At 34.1% G+C, this 20,454-nt stretch overlaps 1 protein-coding gene across 11 annotated transcripts in view; it reads left to right on the top strand.

Annotated features, from left to right (window-relative positions):
• The window catches only part of LOC108717166 (myelin transcription factor 1-like protein), a 310,654-nt gene extending 291,700 nt beyond the window's left edge, over positions 1-18,954 (top strand). For 8 of the 11 annotated variants that reach the window (XM_041563524.1, XM_041563530.1, XM_041563531.1 and 5 more), the window contains 11 exons: positions 262-383; positions 876-944; positions 5,072-5,134; positions 6,501-6,584; positions 8,551-8,772; positions 10,058-10,087; positions 10,178-10,269; positions 12,957-13,060; positions 14,504-14,563; positions 15,690-15,833; positions 17,551-18,954. In XM_041563524.1, coding sequence (XP_041419458.1) covers positions 262-383; positions 876-944; positions 5,072-5,134; positions 6,501-6,584; positions 8,551-8,772; positions 10,058-10,087; positions 10,178-10,269; positions 12,957-13,060; positions 14,504-14,563; positions 15,690-15,833; positions 17,551-17,691 — 1,131 coding nt within the window. In that variant the 3' untranslated portion in view covers positions 17,692-18,954. The remainder of the gene's footprint in view (positions 1-261; positions 384-875; positions 945-5,071; positions 5,135-6,500; positions 6,585-8,550; positions 8,773-10,057; positions 10,088-10,177; positions 10,270-12,956; positions 13,061-14,503; positions 14,564-15,689; positions 15,834-17,550) is intronic. The other 3 variants (XM_041563526.1, XM_041563528.1, XM_041563529.1) reach the window with 3 other exon arrangements.
• Positions 18,955-20,454: the final 1,500 nt, after the last annotated feature.

The following is a 20,454-nucleotide window of genomic DNA, read 5'->3' as shown; positions in this document are numbered from 1 at the left end:
ACATTTACATCTTGTGTGAGATTGTTGTCATTCTGCTTGCACACTTATAAACTGAAAGTGATCTCACATCTATTGAGTAGTATTGGTGTTAAGGTGGGTATTCTAATTTCCAGACAGACACTTATACCAGAATTGTGGAATTCAACAATCTTGGACATAAAACAAAGGCATGCAGGAGATCTTACAGTATATGTATTACTATGCAACTATTTCTTGCTCATGATAATGGTATGCTCAGTAGACATGTCTTTCTTCTTGTAGCATGAAGACCTTGACCCATTCCCTGATCCTCTAGAGGAACGAAGATATCCCGGTGAGGTAACAATTCCAAGCCCTAAGCCCAAATACCCTCCATGTAAGGAAAGCAAAAAGGACTTAATAACGTAAGCATTAACTGAGGTGAAATAACTTTTTTTTTCTTCTTTATAACTTCTCTGTATCATATATTTCTGTGTGGTGTACAAATAATACGCCCCTGTCTTATATGACATGCATGTAAATATGTATGTAGTCTGGTTCTCTATATGCAATTTGCTTATCTGTACAAAATCATGTTCATACTCAAGCCATTTCAAACTGCTTTGCAGCCATGAAAGCTAAACTGGAAACAATGAACATGTCCAACCCTTGAAATATAACAAAACACAGTCTATTCTACTCCAAGAGAAGTCTCTTTCACACAAAATACTGATTATTTTACAATTACTGTTTATTTTCATCCTCCTTAATCAATATGATCGCCAACCGTTAACGTCACAATTGTGCATTTCTCTTTCTCTTTATGTATAAATGTAAATGGTTTTGGGGTGGATTTGTCTACGTAAACTTGATTCATAAGAAATGTTTCTTACAAGAAATCCCACCATTTCTTGCAGTTTGGCTGGCTGTCCCTTGGCAGATAAGAGCATACGAAGCATGATGGCTACCAGCTCCCAAGAACTTAAGTAAGGAGAACTTTGTTTTTGCATATGTGGTTATACATTATATGTTTATGCCTCCAGCATGCTACATATAATTATCTCTGTGCAACCATAGCACACCTGAGCAGTCTAGAAGTGATAATAACTATTATTCACAGGGGATGGGGGTTCCAATTTTGGTATCCCCCTGTGATATTAAAGGTTTAACTCAGACCCCTGACCATCACTTCTCTTTGCTGAGAAATGCTCTAGCCTGGGGTAGTATTCTAAATTGTGCTGTGCTGCCATTTTGTTTCCTGTCCCTGAGTACTAAAGACCTGGGTTGTGCACATGCAAAGTACAGCAAATGTTTGGCTAAGTTCTGATTTTACTCTACTGTGCATGCAGTAGGGTCTCTTGAAGAGGCAAGAAGATGGTGGCATGAAAATCACTAGAATACCTCTCAGGACCAGTGCCTTTTTACTGAAGAAAAGTGTGGCCCAGGTTATGGGTGTTTGGGTGTTTTTTTAATGACCCACCTTTTCAAACATAGCATGGAGTCCTTGGGGTATATTTATCAGAGAGTGAAGTTAGAGTTAACCACAGTCCTCTAGAGTGAAATACCGCCTCTCTCCATTCATTTCTATGGGATTTTTAAAGGATTATTTATCAACGGGTGAAAGGGAAAGTTCATCCTTTGTTAAATACGCCTTTAAAAATCCCATAGAAATGAATGGAGAGTTGCGGTATTTCACTCTAGTGTACTGTGGTGATCTCTAACTTCACTCTTTGATAAATATACCCCTTGATGACTGACATTAAAATAAAAAATACATACTGATATGACTTATTTTAGTTTGTTTCTTTACATCAATCTGTAGGGATTTAAAACTATATTAATCAAAAAGTGCTAAACAAGATCACGTTGATCATTTTGATTTTCTTTTTTACTTTAAATCCCCTTTATACTAGCAATGTGTTTTCCTGGAAATAGATAACTAAATACAGATATCAATTTTAAAGTACTAAAGATGAACTATTGTATGGTTCAACCTAAAAATCAAGCTGTCCAACATGTTCCACCTGTGTCCCACCAACACATATACAGGTATTTACCAGCAAATCAATAAGGAATGGAGGAAACAGGGACCAAGTGGATTAATTGCAGAGTGCACTTTAATCACATATCAGATGTTAGCAATTACAGATCCTGTAATTGCCCTGTATGAACAGAGGCCAATTACATTCAGGATTCAAAAGGATGCTGTTCCTATAGCTGATGGGCTAGTCTCAACACAATAGGGCTTCTTGCAGGGGGTATAGGGAGGAATAGGCACTACATGAAAAGCATTTTCATCCACTCGGCATTGTGGTCACCAATGGTAAATGACCTATTTTGGAATCAAAATGTAATTGTAAAATTAATAATAAAAAAAATAATTATATTTTTAAAAATGAAAGTTGTAAAACATAGCTGTATAATGTTTTAATGTAATAACACAAACTATATGGGGAAAAAGATTAAAATAAGCGAATCTTCAAGAATGAAACCTATCACTGAAGGCATAATTTGTGTCAATAAAGGTTTTTAACTCAAATGTAACTTACATATAATTTAATGAGGAAGTTTAACTCTCGGGCCTCATCTCTTTGGGGTTTCTGGTAGATTTCCTTCTGTGTACTAGGACTGCCCAACTGTTGGCTTGAGGTGAGAATGTGACTCTCCTAGAATTTTTTATGACCCCAGAGCTCCACATGGTTAGATAACAGTTTTTTCATAATTGGTTGTCAGTCATTTAGAAGAGTGGATGACCAATTGCATGGCATCATTAGATGACACTGCTATATATCATAACAGTACATGGACAGCCAGATAATGCACTCTAATAGTTATTGGGTCTCTACATCATAGTAAAGTAGTGTAATGTCTATGCAGACTTCTAGTAAAGTCATTATCATTAATAAGTAACATTTTGCAGCTCTATTTTTAGCCCCGTTAAATTTCATTCTTTCCCTTCCATTTCTACAGAAAAAGCTAGATTTGCTACTCAACCTCTAAGGCCAAACTCATTTCCAAACCTCTAAGAAACCATGGTCTCCATCTTCTTTATCTCCTTCAACTACATCACATTTTCTCCAAATGCAAAACCTTTACATAATCGAACCTAACTTCTGTTAAATATAGCTTTCTTTTTCTTTGATAATTTCATCTCTCAAACCCTTATTCACTATACCAAGCCCAAACAATGTGGGTAATGTCATAAAATATACCACATTTGCAATGTATGCCATCTAGTCAAAGGTTTGCCCAGAAGCAGATCAGTAAATGATACCTGCTGACTGGTTGCTATGGGATACAATAAGTGGAGCAAACTGTGCACCCGTTATTACATTGTCCCCAGTATCTCAGTATTGCATTGCTCTACCAATATATTTCATAATGTATCTACAGCTCTCTTTATTGCATTTATATGTAAGGTTTTGATGTTTCTCCATCCCTGTATAGGATATAACACTGTGAGTCTTAGAACAAAGCATAGAGTGAATTCTCGGGTCTTTCTTCCATATCTATTTCATCATGATTCCAACCAGTGGTGCATTCTCCATGGAAATGTAGGAAATAAACATCTCGGCTGGATTTTTTTTATTATTATTTCCACATATGGCCTGCTGCTTATTGATAGCATCTCCCTACAACTATATGTAACGTGCTGCAATTACCAATGCTTATTTATGTGTCTGTTAATGGTGTAGGCTTTTTTTTCTTTTTGTCACAGATTACATAACGGAAGCATCTTTTTAAAACAATGCTGCCACCTTGTGCTAAGCTCAGTTCACAAAAACGTGAAGCCGTTATTTGTAAATATAGTTGCAATCAAAAGCAATATTTGTCTATCCCTTTCTATTCTACTGGTCTGACTTTTAAAACAACATAACAAAAGTCAGATCTCCTCCAGGTCTGTTAATTAGCTGCCTCCCAAAGTTGTTTCAGGAGTCAATCTTTTTGTCTTACTCTTTGAGAACATAGGTTATAAGTTAGTCGTTCTGGCAATACATAGCCATGATAGAAGAACATTGGCAGGTTACTTAAGCATATGTGGGATTTAGTTGTGGCAAAACAATCCTATTGAGTTTATTTAATGTTTAAATGTAGTTATTAGACTGAAGTTATGGTGATCCAAATTACAGAAAGATCCCTTATCCAGCAAACCCCAGGTCCCATGCATTCTGGATGATACATCCTATACCTATATGTAATTGCTAACCCTGGCTGGTTGTCTTTCACTGGGGTTTATTGCTCAGGGTCATTCTTCTTTGGAAACTTTCACACTAGACTCTTCCTCTTGATTTTGGTCCAACACAACTACTTATCACTAATCACAACACTTCCTAAAACTCTGTTCATAATCCACAAAACATTGAGAAGTGCCTCTTCATGTGCCAAATGGATAGTTGTCAACATGTTTATTAAAACTACATAACTCCAGTAGTTCCAGCTATAATTATTTAATTAATATAATTAATTCTCATATAATATGAAAAGTCCAAGCCCCTTTTCTACTTCTCCAAAATGATGGACAAAAGCTCCAATGATAGCTATTTGGCTACATATTATTGTTAAAGAAACTTAGATTAAAATTATAATCAAATGTATTAAATTACCCCTCTTGGTTAGCAACCATATATACTTAATTTTGTATCTTTTCTTTACTTTTCCTATAAATGATGCAATACCGTCTATGTTGAAAGTACTAATTCTTGTCTTTGCATTCTTTTAAATGCGTATTGTAAACAACTACACTCCCAAATATGTTAAATGATAAGTACTACCTATAGATCCTTCCAGTTGCATAATAAAGTATTTTTCTGTACATATATTATATAATAATAAATTACTATTATTATTGTTGTTTGTGTATGGGACATGCCAAGCAGATACCTATTGGGCAGGTTTGTAAATCCTGTTGCTGAGGACCAGCTGCAGTGGTCCTCTCTGGACATGTCTTCATAGGCACACATTATGGTCAGGAGACCAAAAGATTAAATAGGCACAATTTAGCCAAGTGCATGGATAGGGCAACGGTACACATGGATGTGTATGCCCACCTTTAGTTTAAACTGAAAAAAGGATTCTTGTACCATAAACTATTCTACCTATATCTATGTTTTAGGTGTCCGACACCCGGTTGTGATGGCTCTGGACATATTACCGGAAATTATGCTTCACATAGAAGGTAAGAAATGAGAACCTATATAGTCAATACTCATTAGTAGAAATTAATACAGGTGTGGTATCTATTACCCAGAATATTTGGGACCTGAGGTTTATTGGATCAAAGATCTTTGTGGAGCACCATGTCTTCAGTCTACTAATAAACATTTCAAGACACAGTGGCCCCAGTAGTGTATCAGAATATTCACGTTTGTTTTCTGTAGTCTAACATTTTACTGTTGCCATACTCACCGGCATAGAATCCTTCAACTGTCACCACAAAATGTACAAATACCTGCATGCATGGACAGAGGCTATGCCTTCCCAAAGACACCAATGGCTATCAATTCCCATTTATTTTTAATACTGTCACCAAAAAATCTTTTCAAAAACAAAAAGGCTTGTGCCATACTCCTTAAAATAAATAAATACAGTAGGTAGAAGACAACAATAATTGCTATTTTCTGTGAAGGTTTTCCTCCTTTTTTTTCAGTTGATGAATGCCACTTTTATTACTGAATTGATTTTCACTCTATACATCTTTATTGAAAACTATTAAAGATAAATAATAATAGTTACAATTATTATTGTACATTGCAAAGATCAGGCAATGCAATATGATTACTTACCTATATTATATAAGAAGCAGAACTATATTGTTATATTTGGGTTTGTTTTTTTTTAACTAAAATGGAACAATGAAAGGTGACATAGTGCTCTGATAATATTAGCCTCATGAATATTTTATTCACTACACACCATCCATTTCTTGCTACACTTGAATGGTTGGTCAGCTGGAGATTCCATGCCCCAGCACCTCTTGGCAGATAGTTTTCTCATTCTTGATCTTTCAAACTAAAAGCAAAATATTTTTTACTGTCATTTTGAACTGGCTAAATATAGCCATTTGTCAAGTCATATTTAGTATAGGTAGTAACTCCTTTTAAGATCAAATTGAGTACTACAGCAGATCCAGATTACAACATTAAAAGCAAGGATAATTCTTAAAAAGTATAATGCTGTATGAAAAATTCAGCTTCGTTCACGAAAAAAAATTGTGAATTTCCCACGAAATGGTGAAAAATTTGCGAAAAATTTACGAAAACGCCGGTGTCAATTTGCGGTGATCACTAGATCACATACGCTAAAATATTTTTAAATCAAAGAATTAGACTCTCAACTGATTGTTTCCCAAGTAGTTTTACAAGTAATATCTCTCATCCACAACAGCTGCTTACCATACGTTTAGATTCAATAGTAAGGAATTACATTTATTTATAATTAGAGGAAGATGTAATTTCTCCAGTTTTTTTTCTGACACAATATTCAGCGTATGTCACCAAAGTAATTACTCCTGGGCTAAAATGTCTTCTCTTTGTTTTAATTAGTCTTTCAGGTTGTCCAAGAGCAAAGAAAAGTGGCATCAAGATAGCACAAAGCAAGGAAGATAAAGAAGATCAAGAACCAATTAGGTTAACCAAACAATGTTGATCTTGTAAAGAGCCGTTACTTTTAACACCTAATCTATCTATACCAGCTGGGGTTCTAAAATAGTTTATAGTATACAGTTTATTGTCATGAGCCATGTAAATCTAGCCACAATCTTCATTCATATTATTTATTATTATTTCGTAACCCCCCTGTAGTACACCTTCCCATAGAAGTTATTCTTCTTTTTTACATGAACTGTTGAGTGGAATACATTATGACGGTGTAATTAATACATTATCTTCCATAAAAAAGGGATTTTTGGATATAACATTTTACATAACCCTCATACTATTTATGTTTCCCCCTGATAAAGTCAACACATTTCACTGAACTTCAAACTGTTTAAAAAATCTCTATATTACCATATTTTCCCTTATGTTATTCACCCCAACCATCTCAAAACTCTATTCAAATTCCCTATTTTATTATTGCCCTAGCACAGTTCCATCAGGGATATTGATTTGATTTTCACTGGAAGACATCAAACTTGGGTTGACATCTAGGATAGCTACACATAGATTCCCAAAGTGTGCTGCTTGAGCCAGTCAGATGTGTTAGTACCCGAAACTATAATTCCATGTACTTTTGGATCAGATAATAAACCCATAGATATTATATTATCTAAAGAACAAACTTTTGGAGGCCAATTTATCAAAGGTCACATTTTAGTGGTTTTAGAGGTTTTTAAAACCATGATTAAACTCACTGGGGCTCATTTATATACACTGGACAAATTTGTTCCTGTACAGTAACCCATAGAAACGAATCAATGTTTATCTTTATTCGGCTAGCTGCAGTTTGAACACTGAAAGCAATTATCTGATTGGTTGCCATGGGTTACTGTCCAGGTACAATTTGCCCAGTTTTTATAAATGACCACCAGTACTTTCTCTAAAATCACGAATGTCCTGAAAGTTATGAAAAGATTTGATTATAAAAAGTATGAATGAAACAAACACTGAACGATGTACTAACAAATACAAAAACCTCTAAAAATTCAGGGTTTTCAGACAATTACTAATGAAAAAAACCTCTAAAGGTATGAATGATTAAAAATGGTCCAATAAGATAAGATTATTATTATAAGATTATTATTTTTTTTTTTACACTTAATAAATCTCAAATTTGTATAGTTTTAAAGAAATATAGAAAAAACATGAATTTTTAGAGATTCGTGAAAAAAATAGAAATCCAAATGTTTATAAATTGGCCCCTTAGATTTCATTGATTAGTCAAACTCTTTTTATTGTGTTATGAACATAGAAAACTACACATTTATATTTTATGTTATTGAAAAAATCTCGACAACACGAAAAATACTTCTTTCCTTTACTACATTCATTTATTATCAGTGTAGCAAATTCTTCTACTTTTTTGGTCACATATTTTATCAGCCAAAAGGTTAAATTATTTCTTATTGCAAGAATATAAAATCCCTTTCTATTGCTTCTGTGAAGTTATTCTGCCTGCTGTTTCCCCCTGAGAATTTTTCTCAAGCTGTCTTGCTACAATGTTCCTTATAACCTGCCATGGCCCTCCTATCAGTTTATTTAATCCCCTTACAAGAAGATAGATGGGGGCATGGTCTATTGTATCAGTATATTCACAGACAGCACCAGCCACAGGATTCTTTTAAAATGCCTTTATTGGAACATGGGCTCTGACCCAAAAATTCAGCTAAATAGGCATGGTCTATTGTGCCATTTAAGCCTGTAAGACTTAATTTGAGGCATACTCCAGGTGTAGCATTAGCAGAAAGAATCATTGGTTTTTCACATAGCCTGGACTTTACTTTGTGAACAGTTTAGAAACTGGCTCAGTGGTTGACCAACACAAATATAAATTCAACTTTGCCTTTTAATTTATTCATGAAAATGTATTTTTTTGCTTCAGAATATTCCAGTAAATGTTGAATGTTAGAAAAAATATTTTCTCTCTAATATACAGGTGCCCAGTTCCTGGGTGTGATGGGCAAGGACACGTTACTGGAAAGTATGCCTCACATCGTAGTGCTTCTGGGTGTCCATTAGCTGCTAAGAGACAGAAAGATGGCTATTTGAATGGGTCTCAATTCTCCTGGAAATCTGGAAAGACAGAAGGCATGTCATGTCCCACTCCTGGATGTGATGGTTCTGGACATATCAGTGGTAGTTTTCTTACACATCGCAGGTGTGTCACACTACTATAATTAAACCATGTAATAAACTGACTTTCATTCATTTTATTTCAAATGAACTGAATATGTAAAACAGTATGTTCCATATAAATGAATTAGTATAGTGCACTTAATTTCATTTTGTAAACATTCATCTCTAAATCCCATTCTTATTTGGAAAAAGTATTAAGAAATATATGTTTGGAACAACCATTTCAATGTTTTCTTTCATCCTAAGTGCAGTAAACTGCATTGACCATTGATAATGATATGGGAATGATAGTATTTTATCTTTTCCCATTATTGTAGTCACTGATCTTCATTTTTTTTTACCTCTATCATATCATTTTTTCACTTCATAAATCAACTCACTCAATGTTTTCACCACTTGATTGGACAAGAGCATAGCCAATAAGCCTTGTAGTATCAATACTGCACGTGCTACGACACAGCCCATTATATAAAAAATGTTTATTTATGAAATAAAAGATACATTATCATTAATTGTTATGCAACTACATGAAAGCGTTCACACCATCTGATAATAATACAAAGTACATTTAGTACTTTTATAATATTTTACTACATTCTCTAGACATTGTAAAAATGCAGACAAGTATAAATTGGTTACTGCCATTCAAGAGATGAAAAAAAGTTTATAGGGCTAAGGAATGAGATGAAGGAAGAAAAGGGGAACCAAAGTAACTTTAAAATTAAATACGCAGGAGAAGTGTAAAAACGGGAAACAAGTGATAAAAATCAGGAACATGGTAGGACGGTAGAAGAGGATTACATCAAAACATGAGGAGATTTTGGTATGAAGAGGAGAACATCAAAATCAAGTTGTTATAAATATGCCAGTTCTTTCGAACTTTCATAAGATTAGATTTTTCTGAGTCTGGCAGGCTAGAACACTCCTTATTTCCTTTACTCACCCTCATGTATTTTTATAATCCCTTAACAACATACTGTACCAGCAGGTAACCTGATAACCCAATGAGCAAGATCTGAGATCATTGACAAGATGGGAAGGGACAATCTAAATGGCTGACAATTAATAAATAAACCCATATCATTGTAGGTTATGCCCCTGTACAACTGAGCAGAAAAGTTTAGTGGGTGTAGTGGCCCTATTTCAAGGCTCCTGCTAAATATTTAGTAGCTGTAATAAACTCCTCCAAGGTATCTAATGTTACACTGGAACTATTTAGAAAGAACATTAATCAAAGTTACTTGTAATGACACTAAATGGAGCCAAGGCAATATTGTAGCAATTATATTTCACATCTTCTGTTACAGAAATAAAGAAGAGCTATCATATTTTCCCAGGTAAACTGAAAGTGCTGTCAAACTAACCAAATGCAAGTCTGTAATTGTTATTGGCATAGCTGATACATCTCCATCTCTTCTATTTGTTAGTTTATCGGGGTGCCCAAGAGCCACTTCAGCGATGAAAAAGGCCAGATTATCTGGAGAAGAAATGCTAACTATTAAACAGCGGGCAACAAACGGTAGGTTCAAATTCTTAATTTCAAACTCCCAATAATGTTGGAAACACAACAGTAAAGTGGTATTTATCACAGGTATTTTGGTATATCTATATTGAATCTTTTTTGCTTTTATATCCTATTATATCTTGCCAAAGAGAAACTCACTAATTCCTACACACATTTCACTAGTAGAAGGAATATATTTCATGCATCTGTTCATATTGCATTTTTAATATTTTTGGATATTTTAGGGCAGCTTGATATGCAAGCTTCACAGCTTTAGAATTACAGCTTAAAATTATCTTTCATTTGTTAGCATTAAATAACTAAAGTTTTGTTTTAATTGAGGGATTATCTTTTATATTTTAGCCAACATAAGCATATTTATATTTGTGTATATGTTACATGCACCTAGAATATACCTTCTGAGTATAATTATTTAAAGGGGACCCGTCAACCAAACAATTTATTCAAAATCCTTTTTTATCAGATTAGTCAAGCAAAATGAACTTTAATTACACTATATAAATTATTTGAATCTTGTTTCCTTCAGTCTGGGATTTCAAAATTATAGCAAGCAGGCATCAGCCATTTTGTGGACACTGTTATTAAGGCAAGCCTTGCATCATCTCACGATTTTGTTTGTGCACCAGAATGGGGGAAATGATGTCCATCCCCTTGCACTGGCTACACAATTAAATGGTTAAGAGAATGGGAGAGCAGTGACATCTAGGAAGTGCTGAATGGAAAGTGAAAGTAATTGTCTGCCCCGACTCTATGCCCATGGCATAGAGGAGTGGCAGACAATATTTGATTGACAGCTGATATTTTTAAATGAGCTTATGAATGCTTTAATAAAAAATAGAAATTCGATTTCATGTTTAATTTGAAAAGGACTACTATTATACAGATTTTTATGTCTGGGTGACAGGTCCATTTTAAAGAAAAAATTGTGACGTAAACGTTTCATGAACATTGGAAATCTTATATTGATTAAAAGGCAGTTAAAGCCAAAGTAATAATTCTGCAGAAAGCTACTGACTTGTTGTCAATCACACAATGTGTCAGTGTGTAATTCTTAACATGCTTGTTGGCCAGCATATCCATGTCATCATGGATGATGCTGTCATCAGCAAGTGATCAAAGAAAAGTTAATTTATGTACATCTTTGTTGGGCTGTTCAGTTGAAGACAAGAGGAATTCTTAAAGTTCCATTAATGTGTAGATGGTCTATGTTGAAATGTAAGATATTTGCAAAAATAGAGATTAAAGGGATCCTGTCATTGGAAAACATGTTTTTTTCAAAATGCATCAGTTAATAGTGCTACTCCAGCAGACTTCTGCACTGAAATCCATTTCTCAAAAGAGCAAACAGATTTTTTTATATTCAATTTTGAAATCTGACATGGGGCTAGACATTTTGTCAATTTCCCAGCTGCCCCTAATCATGTGACTTGTGCCTGCACTTTAGGAGAGAAATGCTTTCTGGCAGGCTGCTGTTTTTCCTTCTCAATGTAACTGAATGTGTCTCAGTAGGACATGGGTTTTTTACTATTGAGTGCTGTTCTTAGATCTACCAGGCAGCTGTTATCTTGTGTTAGGGAGCTGCTATCTGGTTACCTTCCCATTGTTCTTTTGTTTGGCTGCTGGGGGGGAAAAAGGGAGGGGGTGATATCACTGTAACTTGCAGTACAGCAGTAAAGAGTGATTGACGTTTATCAGAGCACAAGTCACATGACTTGGGGCAGCTGGGAAATTGACAATATGTCTAGCCCCATGTCAGATTTCAAAATTGAATATAAAAAAATCTGTTTGCTCTTTTGAGAAATAGATTTCAGTGCAGAATTCTGCTGGATCAGCACTATTAACTGATTCATTTTGAATTTTTTTTTTCCCATGACAGTATCCCTTTAAGATTTGATTGATTTAGAGGAAATTGCTAGTGATGGATGAATACATTTTCTAGGCATGGATTCGCGGCGCATTTCGGTATTTGCCACAAGTGAATACATTTGCGAAACTGCGGCAACAATTTGCCTGTAAAAAATCTGCCGCACCAAAAAATTTGGACAAAATAGTCGCAGGTAAAAAGAAATTAACGCTCGCATCATAATTGACATGCATAAAAATTCAATGCATTTCGTGAATTTTTCCTTGTTTCACAATTTTTTTTGGCAAAGCGGGACAGATTCTCCCATCGCTAGAAATTGCATACATTTTTCTAATCAAAAACTTTGATTTTTTAAAGGAAGGTTCTGAAGGTAAAAAAGCAGGAAAAAGGAAAGCAGTAGGAAAACATTAGCGTTCTGGTAGGGGATACACTGACAAGCATTTAGAATTACTTGGAGTGGGAACAAAAAAAATGGTACATATGATTTTATCCATCTAATTCTTTACAGTTTACATTTATGTGAGCTACTACTATATGCAGCCACTTTCCATAACAATTAGATAATCAGAGATGCAAAATACAACTAATGGTATAGATGCCCCTTAAGGTGGAGATTACTTGTTGTCATAACTTTCTCACTCATTAAAAATGAATGTGTTTTCCATGCAATCCTGCAATCCTCAGCACACTAAATGGAAAAAAATTAAATTGTAGAAGATCAGATGGCTATCTTCATAATAAATCATTCAGATATTTCACTGCTTCAACTTTAATAACGTCCTGCCCTATAACCTTATATATTATTTTCCTCATTCAGGTATTGAAAATGATGAAGAAATAAAACAACTGGATGAAGAAATCAAAGAGCTAAATGAGTCTAATTCCCAGATGGAGTCTGACATGATTAAACTCAGAACTCAGGTAGCCATTATGGATTAACATGTTCTCCTGTAATATTATTTCAAATGAACAGTATTGATATTATCGTACACTTGCAAAGTCAGACGCAAACTAACATAAATGCAAGCTCCCTCTCAGATGCGACTAACTTGGATAAAAATGTCTAGAAAAACTTTTATTCTCATACTCACCCATACTTCATGCATGCTCAGTTCATTATTTTAAAGAGAATTTCTCATTATGGTCAAGTGCTGAAGACCCACCTCTGCTCTTAACATAACAATAACATCCATGTCTGCAAAATTTTATCTCAAGCTGTAAAGGAGGGTGTAATTACTCCATTAAATTATCCTCATTTCTCCAGTGAGAATCCAGTTTACCTTGGTTATGTCAGTCATGATGCTGTTGTCTTATATAGGGGATTAGTGAGCATTAGTCTAATGCAGGACTGTTTCCACACCCTTCGTTTTTACCAATAAACAATAACTCAAATATATCCTCCAGCTCTGCCCTTTGTAATTGCTACACCAGGAGGTGAAACTGGAATATTCCCGCTTAGTCAATTTTTTTTACGTTTGTTATTGTTATAGAAATTGACTGACCTTAAGTATCTTTGTTCCAATGAAATGACCATGTAAGAAAACACAATATTGCTCAAAATTCAAAAACTGTGTTGCCCAAAATTATCAAAAATCATTGTCATCAAAACCTCTTTCAAAAGCAAGCACTAACAATGCTTTGTGTGGTGCATGTGCATGACATGTCCAAGGTACATCATTATTTGACGCATGCGGGCACATCCGTAATTTTGTAAATACCGTTTTCTGTGGCCACATGTTCATGTTGGCTGCATGGTATTCATCAACCAAGACATCAACTCTATATCTTAGGCTAGAACCAAACAAATACATGGAGGGTAAGGGTGAGGATGAGAACCAGCTAGTTACCATTTGTTATTCCCTGGTGTTACATACAATTGTGTGGCACTACATACGTGAAACAAGAATGAATTATAGTAGAACCATTATAGGCGTAGAAACTTGTTTCTTCAGCGAACATTAACGGTTCCACCGAAATGAAATATTTGGATTATGATACTATCCTGGGAAATTTTCTAAGGACGCTGGGATTCTTTAAGTCAAATGCGGAATGATGTTTTTCTTTTTGTTTGCTCTTATTTATTTTAGAATCGAGTAATTCTGATTTTACCATAAAAAAGAGGTGGAATTAAAACACAAACATCACTGAAGAGTATCTGAAAAAAACAGCATTCTATTTTCAATGCTGAGCAGGGCTGGATGGCTTTAAAGTTAGACCAGCCATAAGGCTATTCTAACAGGACATCTAGTATCTCCAAAACATATCTCTAATTTATACACATACATTGTTTTGCTCATAGGAATCAGTTCCACCTCTTTTGCCTCATTCTCTGCCCCCTTTTCAGCTTCTGCTCCCTCCCACTAGGTACTGGACGAGCGCCCTGTTGCTTGCCAAGAACCCTGTGTTGATGAATACCAATTTCATGTAAGTTACACGGGAGGGGAGGTTCTGTGGTTTTTCCATGTAACTTACACGAAATTCAGCCTTTGAAGAATAAAAGTTATTCAGAAACAGGACATGATTTTGTTCTTTGTATACATTACCTAGATCAGTATCACTCAATATTACTTTAGACCATTAGAACATTATCACTTTTTAAATAGCAGATTCATTTTTAAGTAGGGCTGTCCAACTTCTCTGGAAGCTTTGACCATTTTTTAAAGGACTATGTTCATGTTGTCCCCTAGCTGGACAGCACTCATGTTCAGGATCAGCAATAGAAAATACAATCCTTATACTAGTGAATGACAGATAGTAAAATACATGTCTGTTAACAGAAGAACAGATTTTTCACATAGTAAAAACACATTATTTACTTTATTATTACTTTATTATGATGCATATTTATTATTTAAATAGAGAAGTACTTTCCTTCTCTGTAGCCAGAAATATTATTTTAAAAATGTTACAGACAAAATTCTTAGATAATTGGGTAATATAAAGATAAGGCATCACATGGATAAAACGTGTAATTGATATTTTAACATCAGGAGGTAATTACTATAATTAGTCATAATTACTGTCATTGCTTAATTAAGTTGAAGGGGGAATAATTAGAGGGGTAAGTAAATAACAGTAAGTCTACCAAATCTTAACCAACCCTCTTCAGATTTAAATAAAATAAAAAAAGTAAGGACCATTTTCTGTTCATTGTTTGAAAATTGCCAAGCTTTTTGTTTCATCTTGAGGAGTTATTAATAACTGCTGAGTTTTAGCTGCACACTACTGCACGCACAACACACATGCAAGTTTAGTCTGAAATTGTTTACAGTCCAGTAAAAAAGGAACTACAAAGTCACATTACAGAATTAGCTTATGGGGTTATCTGACAGGTATCCGTAGAGCCATGCTTTCTATAACAAGTATTATTCAAGGCTTGTAACAACTATATTCCATCAGAATCTCACTTACCCAAAAAGCATGTTCACATAAATTAACAAAATTAATTAGACATCTCACATTTACATTTTCATTAATGGACATTTTTACACAATGCATGCTGTTATAACGTTTGTTATATTATTGTTTTGCACATATTTGCACCTTTTAGATTACCACCATGGAGGGCAACCTGAAGACAATTGAAGATGAGAATAAAGCAATCGAACAGCAAAATGAGTCTCTTCTTCATGAGCTGGCCAATCTCAGTCAGTCTTTAATTAACAGTCTAGCTAATATCCAGCTGCCCCACATGGTAAGTAATAGAGTGTAGTATTGTCACTATCCTTTATACCTGCTGTCAAAATAAATAAAGTAACATCTATTTACATATTATTACCTACATTCTTCAATTCCTTTAGAATTTCTGATGTGACATTAGAAATACAACTAGACTTTTACTTGTAGACTAGAATGCCTTAACCTGAACATACAATGTACAACCAACCTGTCATGTCAAGTTAAAGGCCCTAGTTAAATGTTTTAATGACCAATGTCTGGCAGGTATACTGACAAGCAACTGGATTATTTGGATACTTATGGACAGCCGCTTTATGCAAGCAATTTGTCACATAGAAAGAGAAAAATCTGTAAAACTTTAGAAAAATGTATAAAACAAAACAGAAAAAAGACTATTTTATGCTAGGCCCTAAAAGGAATTCGAAACGTATTATTGCTGGCTGCAACCTTCCAATTCCTGGATTTCCTATTGGAGATATCCCTAGGGAATCACATGTAATCTAAATGTAACCTGTTATATAAATAAATATAATATAGTATAATAGTTTGGGTCCTCTACCCTTCTATATATTTCCTTTCTTATGTGCACATAAATGTGTATCCATTTTGTTTACATAATAATTATTTGATCACTTGGATTAATTTGAAACAATAAAATTATTTATGGATTTTCACATGAATTTTTGTTTTACTTATTGCAAGTTAATGCACCAATTTTTAAAAACACTTTGTTTGTTTGACTTAATGACTAGTAAGCTACAGGCCTCTGGAGCTACATTAGGATACTTACAAAATTGGTAGGAGACGTCTATGTAGTCTTCTAGCCAAATGTATCCTTCTAAAAAAATGTTAAGGTCCCCAACCTGCCCATTAGATGTGTTTGGGTGACATAATTGTAATATAAGCTGACACCTAAACATCTGTAGTAGGAGGGTATAATGAGGGATACTGGAATACATTTCAAATCACAATACTATGAGCTTGTGCCAGCATAGTTTTATGTGCAATAGATCTTGCCCGACTAATTTATTTGAGCAGAAGCCTAGACATTGGGATGGCAGTTTATGTGTAATGCTTAGATTTTGTTATAGCATTTACGCAGAAGGTTACTGATTAAATTTAGGAATATCAGAACATAATAATTGTATTTAGATGACTGCTTAAAGAATATATTACAAAGAGTAGGTGTAAATGGCACATTTTCTAAAAAGAAATGAAACAGCTAAATTATAAGAAAGGAATGGATTTATTTTCTAGAGGAAAGGCACTTGCGAGGGGGCATGATATATATTTTCAAATACATTATAGACAGGTAGCAAGGATAAAGTAAGGGGCCATCCGTTCAAACTTAAGAATCTGAATTTTCACTTGAATCAATGTAAAAGGCTCTGAGGGCAGTGAGGTGATAGAATTCCCTACCAGTTGGTTGTCTGATGGCAACTTCCATTACTGCGTGGATGGCTTCTTGAACAGGCATAATATCCAGGGCTAAAGTAAGTTCAAGGTCTATGGTTAGTTCTGTATATTTATATGTGAAGGTATATATAAATACATATATTTACATAGACACGCTTATGTTAATTCTTTTTTTTTTTTTGTTATGATAATTCTTTTTAATAACCAAAAACTGTGTTATATCCCATTTTTGACCAACTACTGAAAAAAAGCCATCTCCACCATTATTTATGTAAAAATGAAAAAATATAATGAATCTGTTGTTTAATGTCTTGCAGGATCCAATCAACGAACAGAATTTTGATGCCTATGTGACCACTTTGACGGACATGTATACAAACCAAGATCGTTACCAGAGTCCGGAAAATAAGGCGCTGCTGGAAAACATAAAGCAAGCTGTGCGAGGGATACAAGTCTGAGCAGTTTTGAGGAAGGTTCTGCTTGAGAAAAATAAATCAATAAATACGGTTGCCTCTTATTTTCTGCTGCTGTAATTTACCTAAAAGTGTTATATATCTATTTCATTTTGAAACAGTGTTATGCTTACAAGACTCCATGATGATTTTATGTCTTGCTTTCAAAAATAGTAACTGCTGAATAGTTTTTGAATACATACACATTTTGTACGTTTTCATAAAAGCTGACATTGTGTGAGATGCCATGTAATGTTTATAGCTGCTAATGTATGCACATTTTTTGAGGTAAATATATTTCTGAACAAAAAGGTAAGCTGATGAAGAGAATCAGAGTGTAGATTTTTTTATGCTTTGGTGCATCAATGTTTTAGTATTTTGAACTGAATAAGACAAAACAGCTTTGAAAGATACTGTATCCTGCACCCACTTTCTAGACACTTTCCTTTGGCCTCCGGCTATGGGATTTTATGAGGTTTGAGAAATACACTCGGTGCACGTATTGTTTCACAACAAGAATTGGTGTGAAATGCTTTATTTTTTAACAATGCTTAAAATATAAGCTGGGACTTTTCTTTTCAATGGTCAGCGTGTGGCTGGGGTGAAATAAATGAGTTTTTTTTAACTCCATGGAAAGGACGTTGGATAGTTGTAAATTACAAAAAAAAAAGGTTACATTGCAAAGATTACAACATCTAAACTCTGAAAACTTGCGTGGAGAATCAAAGCAGCTTAAAAGCACTTTTCATTCATAAATGAGCATTACATGATCTAAAATGGAACCTCCCATTGTCAACAGGAACTGTCTCAGAACACAAACAGACAATGAGAGTATTCCTACTGATATTTTTCAAATAAACTTTGGAGAAATAGCCACTAAATCACCCTTTCACTCCAGAATCTTAATTTTCCCTCAGAACTGCCTGGTAGTAAAAAGCCCCTGTACTGGATTCCTGCGTTTTTGATTGAGGATCGAAGACCCTACTTTTAATAATTTTTTCAGTTGCCTTTTTTCATTCTTCTTTCATTTATCGGGGGTTTACAGTCAATACAAAAATGAACCCTGGAAAAATGTAAGGGTAAATTTAAAAAAAAAAAAAGAAAGTTGTAAAAGTGAACCTTCAACTCATTCCTTTATTTACTGTAACCATTATTTTAATAATGATTTTAACATTTTATTTATTGTTTTAATATTTTATTTTCAAATATGATATGGGATTGTTGTTCAGTTGTTTTCGTTTAACTTCTGTTACATTTCCAAATATCAGATGGCACTTACTTCTTTTTTATTGTTCTCATTCAAAATGAAGATTTTTCAGCATTGTTTCTTTACTTCCAAACGACTGCACTATATGTATGCATATGACCACTTTTGAAGTCATGTCAGAGATGTATTGTGTTTTTAAGGATATCAATTACTTTCAAAATTGCATATCTTTTTTCCTTCCATGTCTTGATGTTATGCAGAAAGTACAATGTACTTTAGAATTTTGCTATGAATAAAAAAAAAAAAGATGGTTTTTAAAAAAAGAAAATAAAAAAAAATATTTTTAGCAGAATAGGACTTACAGGGTCATTGTCCCCACAATGTGCCAGTTGACGTTTTGCACTTACCTTGTCCTATATATCCATAATATACGGAGGTGTGCAATTTTTTGTGTCAATAGCCTTGTGACACTAACTCTGAACAAATTCTACTAAAAGCCATTATGGCTATTTCAATAATGTCGCTAAGGGAGGTTACAGGGATATCAGAACAAATATTCTAATACAATACTCAACCTCGGTATATATATGTATAAATAAATGTATATCCCAGCAGCACTTTATACTATTCACTGTACAAAAGCTTACAGTTTTCCATGAGGACTTTCATAACTAGCTGGGAAAAGATTATGTAATTACCTTGGGCTTTGCAGTACCTTCTCTGTAAAGAACCATCTTTCTGTTGTGCTATTAGGTGTAGCTGCCATGCTCAGAAAACGCCTTTTCGAAAAGCTGATGCAAGGTGCTTGATGTTAACCTTTTGCCATATACATGTTGTACATTGCCCTAAACTCCTTTAGGGCTATCATTGTTAATAATGGCATCTGCCTTTTTCCACTGCATTGTGTCTGCAGCTTCTTTGCCAATATAGTAATGCTTTCAGTAGAGTAATAGTATCAGTTTGGAATATTATTGTTATCACCTATGTACAATGGAAAGGGATTTTAAGCACAAACCTGCTGCTCATCTAACGGTGGTACATAATATGAAATCAAAATTTATCTGTGACTATTATATAGGGATCACAAAAGTGTCACATATTAGAATGCTGACCTTTCATATGGAATTATTGTGAGTCATCAAAATTTATTTATTATAACTTATTGTTCATATTCATTTATAATTTAACTTAAGTAATCATTTATTAAGACAAAATTTTGTATAAACTATTTATTGTGCTCTCTGTGGAACTGAAGTTTGATTTATTTTTGTACAACACAGCATGGATTCGTTGACATTTTAATTTTGCGATAAATGTGTGGAATCACAAGTTGCAGTGATACTTCATTTTTAAATTGTGAACTTTGTACAAATTTTGTCATGCTGGATGTTAACACATCTTACTCTAAATAAAAAAACAAAATGTGTTGCCACATTTGTAGCTCAGTGGTTCTGTGATCTGTCAATTTTTTTTTTCCTTTATTTTTTAATATTATCTATAACTATTAAAATTCACAAGCAATAATGGAAAGTCAGATTTTCATAAAACCATAATGCATTTAT

This window comes from Xenopus laevis, chromosome 5L (assembly GCF_017654675.1).
Source record: "Xenopus laevis strain J_2021 chromosome 5L, Xenopus_laevis_v10.1, whole genome shotgun sequence".
NCBI lineage: Eukaryota > Metazoa > Chordata > Amphibia > Anura > Pipidae > Xenopus > Xenopus laevis.
The sequence above is the reverse complement of the archived record's forward strand: the minus strand, read 5'-3'. Positions and strand labels throughout refer to the sequence as shown.